The sequence below is a fragment of the Theropithecus gelada genome, unplaced genomic scaffold (assembly GCF_003255815.1).
Source record: "Theropithecus gelada isolate Dixy unplaced genomic scaffold, Tgel_1.0 HiC_scaffold_3483, whole genome shotgun sequence".
NCBI classification, from domain to species: Eukaryota; Metazoa; Chordata; class Mammalia; order Primates; family Cercopithecidae; genus Theropithecus; species Theropithecus gelada.
Genome location: NW_020259995.1, coordinates 1 through 4,511, shown reverse-complemented (window position 1 = coordinate 4,511; position 4,511 = coordinate 1). Strand labels below are relative to the sequence as shown.

Genomic DNA, 4,511 nt, shown 5'->3' with positions numbered 1-4,511 from the left:
CTGACACCTTAATTTCAGACTTCTAGCCTCTAGGGCTGTAAAGAAAATAAATTTTTGTCAAGTCACCAAGTTTGTTGCCTACGACAACTCTAGGAAACTACTATCTCCTAAAGGTACTATTTCTAAATAGCTACAACCAAACCTTGATTGTTTTTATAGAAGGGCACATGGTCAACCAATATCATTTGAATATGGTATTGAATATGGTTCAAATATTTTAATATTTTTGGAACATTTTGAGTTTAAACTGTGACACAATATATATACAAACACACATTTTTTTTTGTCATTTAACGAACACCAAAGTATCCACAATTTACCAGCTATCAGAGTAGGACGTGTTGGTGAATAATAGACAAATACTTATCGAGGGCTTACCACATATCAGGTTTATACTAGTGATCCATCAGCAAACCAAAGAGACAAAATTCATTGTTTTCATAGACCCTACATTCTAGAGCAGTACTGTCCAATAGAATTTTCAAAGATAGTAAAAATGTTCTGCATCTGCATAGACACTAGCCACATATGAATACTTGGCACTTGAAATGTGGCTAGTGTGCATGAGAAATTAAATTTTAAATTTTATTTAATTTAAATTTAAGTGTTCTCATGTGGCTTGTAGCTACCACATAAGACAGTGCATTTCTTGAAGATGATACAGTTCACACCTTCAAGGTACAAAAAGGCTAACTCAGATAATTAATCAGTGGTTATACAGGTATAAACAGTGCGATAAGTGTGGCTGAAGTTCTGTGGGAGCCCGCAGCTTTTTAAAGTTACTTTCTGTTTTTATCTTCCAACCTTTTCCACCACACACTGTAGATGTTTCTCAGCCAGATCAGAACAGAAAGCTACTTTATCCAAGTGTTTTGTTTATGGAAGCCTTCCTATAGAAATTGATTATCTGTTAGATAAGACTTTTTTCTAATTATGTTAATGTCTTCCCTCGTCACTGCTGGCATATGTAAAAGTAACATAGTGGGCTGGTAGATATGATTTCTAAATTGGATAGTTTACCAGGGAAATCTGGGTGACAAAAGAGAAATATGTATTTCTTATCTTCTGTTTTGAAGTAATGGGTTGTCTAACAATAAATCACAAGTGTCTCCCATATTTATTAAAATGTCTGTGACCTAATATGTCCCATTAACACATTTACAAGCACGTGCTACATGGCACAAGGTGATTCTTAATGACGATGGAAGCCACAAAATGGAACTTTCTCTTTTCTTTGGATGCCCTAGTTTTAAATCACAGACTCCATTTTAAGAGGCAAATTACTTCCCCTTGAACAATGTCACTATCAGTAAGCTCTTTCCTTCCAATCCTTGACACACATACATACCACCTAAATTACAAAGCAACTTTATTAATAAAAGAATCTGTTGTCAAATGAGCAATGTTTGAGTCCAGCCACAAGGGGGCAGCATCGGCAAACATAGACCGTCCTCTCAAGTGGGTGGGCAAAATGGCCTGATTGGTTTCCTTAACTTGCAGTCACCTCCCCTTTCTTTCCAAAATGCACACATCTGCTTTCCAAAATAGACCACAACTATTTCTATTGCTCTGGAAGAAGCTTATACCAGGCAACCCATTTAGGAGCAGTTGGATGAAGAGGAAGGAGAGAGAGATGCTACTCATCACATCAGTGTTGGTCTTATGGATGCAATTGTCACGTGAGTTTGAGATGTCCCTGACTGCTTCCAGAGAATAAATCCAACAGGATAGAGAAGTATCTGCAGGCAGGGAATGGACTTTCTGTTTGAAAAAGAAGAATTAAGAGAAAGAGAGAGAAACAGAGAGAAAGAGACAGAAAGAATAAAAGTTGAGGGAGATGGGAAGGGAAACATGGACAGAAAGGGAAAAAAAGAAAAGAGAAGTGAGAGAGACCCGTGTAGCTCAGGGACTAAATACCTACTCTGATTTTATGTGATGCTTCCCATTGTCTTTCTAAACAGAGGTGAATGGACAACAAATAATGCAAATTCCTCAGTACCAGCATGTACAAGAAGGAGAGGACTTCACCACGTACTGCAATTCCTCAACTACTTTAAACAATATACAGTGGTATAAGCAAAGGCCTGGGGGACATCCCGTTTTTTTGATAATGTTAGTGAAGAGTGGAGAAGTGAAGAAGCAGAAAAGACTGACATTTCAGTTTGAAGAAGCAAAAAAGAACAGCTCCCTGCACATCACAGCCACCCAGACTACAGATGAAGGAAGCTACTTCTGCGCAGGGCACAGTGCTCCCCAAGCACCTGCTGCCTGTCTCCAAATCTTGCCCTGGGTCTTCAGGAGCAGATCATCCTACTCTCCCTAAAGAGCAGGAGCCAGAGAAAGCCAAAGTCACAATGTCTGTGAGGATATCGAGCAACTCCTCCCCACGGCAGCAGGAATGCATGCAGAAAATCACTCTGTTAAGACCTGGAAGCGTTTAGCAGTTTTATTTCCTAAAACTTGACTACAGGTTTTCTTCTACACAGGAGTCTCAAAGAATTCGAATTGTCTTAGGAAGAATCGGTGGATTTTAACAAATTGTGATACAGATATTTATATAAAAAGTCTGAGTTCATCTTTCAGTGCATCTTTCAGTGCCAACATTTTTGGCACCAGGGACCAGTTTTTTTTTTTGTTTGTTTTGTTTGTTTTTTTTTTTTTGAGACGGAGTCTGGCTCTGTAGCCCAGGCTGGAGTGCAGTGGCCGGATCTCAGCTCACTGCAAGCTCCGCCTCCCGGGTTCACGCCATTCTCCGGCCTCAGCCTCCCGAGTAGCTGGGACTACAGGCGCCCGCCACCTCGCCCGGCTATTTTTTGTATTTTTTAGTAGAGACGGGGTTTCACCGTGTTAGCCAGGATGGTCTCGATCTCCTGACCTCGTGATCCGCCCATCTAGGCCTCCCAAAGTGCTGGGATTACAGGCTTGAGCCACCGCGCCCGGCCCCAGGGACCAGTTTTGTGGAAGACAATTTTTCCACGGAGCAGGGTGGGGGATGGTTTAGGAATTCCCCTAACCATGAGGGAAATTGTTTACCTCAGATCATCAGGCATTAGTTAGATTCTCATAAGGAGAGAGCAGCCTAGATCCCTCGCATGCGCAGTTCACAATAGGCTTCGGGCTCCTGTGAGAATCTAATGCCTCTGCTGATCTCACAGCAGGCGAATCTCAGGCAGTAATGCTCACCTGCCGCTCACTTCCTGCTCTGCGGCCAGGTTCCTAACAGGCCACAGAAGGTTACGGATTCCCCGCCGCCGGGGGTTTGGGACCCCTGTTTGGGTGGTAGCAGAGGTTTCCAAGCAGTTTCTTTAAGGTTTTAGCTCAATTGTATTGTGGAAGATTTGAAAATTAAACATTTTTCATTATGTACAGGAAACTTAAAAGAAGTTTACGACCAACTCCCTGAAGAGTCACCTCTGTAGAACTCATCTGCTTCAATGCAATGCAGTCCAACATAGCATAAAGATTATGCGTGCGGTAACCACCTTTCCAGAGAACTGAGTGAAGACAGCTCTTTTTAAAATGAGGAGTTTAGACGAAACTGGAAGGTGACCCATGAAGAGATTTAGGCATGGTCTCTTTTTCACTGTTCTGACTGCAGTTATATTCCCCAGCCCAGATGAAGCTGATGATTCAAGTTCTGGTAGCCATGTTCATTGGTCTAACTACCGGGAAATGTTAGCCACAGATTTCAAAGGGTGTTCACTGATTTGACCAATTACTTTATTTCTCAGTACTTAACAAAGATTTTTCTCCTGGGAAAGAGAGGATAAAAAATACAACTGTATTGGAGAGTTTAAACATTAAAATCAAGTGATATTGGTCAGCTAAATGGTCAAATAAAGTTGTTGCACCTTTCTAATAAAACATTTTGTAGCCATAAAACTGTTGTGATGAAAATGTTGTGACATAGGAATTAATTTAATTTATCGAAGGAACAAAGTCAAATACAAAATAGTACTATGCCACTTATAAAACAAAATAACACATATATATAGAAAAATATGGATGGGAGCACACGCATGTTTAGGTTAATTTCTAAGAGCACCATAATTATTTAATAGTTGTTTTCATCCATTATAACATTTCCAAGGCTATTTCAGAGTTGTGCCAAAAACAGTTATGTTAAAATTATTGTAAAAATTATTTTCTCCTCTTCTATCATAGCCTTGGCCCTTTTGCACACTGATCTTCTCAAATTATTACCTTTTTTTGGGGGTGGGGGGCAGGTGGGTCTTTCTCCCAAGAAGTTTTCCTTCTTTTCTCTTTTTCCTTTCATACATTTTCTGTGTGTTTCTGCTACAATCATGCCAAAGTAAAACATAATACTAATCAACAAAATCACAAGCACTTGAAAATAGACATGAATTATAAAAGACCTCATAAATAATTCTGGAAAGATCAAAAAATGACCTTTACTGCCAGGAGGGGAATGATTTCATCCATCAAAACAGCTGCCAGAGATGATTCACATAAGAAGGAAAACACACACACACACACACACACACACACAC

General features: G+C 40.1%; 1 gene segment (V, D, J or C); it reads left to right on the top strand.

The window, feature by feature from the left end:
• Nucleotides 1–1,483: 1,483 nt before the first annotated feature.
• Nucleotides 1,484–2,323, top strand: LOC112617707. The segment is given in 2 exon segments: nt 1,484–1,679; nt 1,962–2,323. Coding segments are annotated over 2 exon segments (519 nt in total).
• The last annotated feature ends 2,188 nt before the right edge of the window (nt 2,324–4,511 follow it).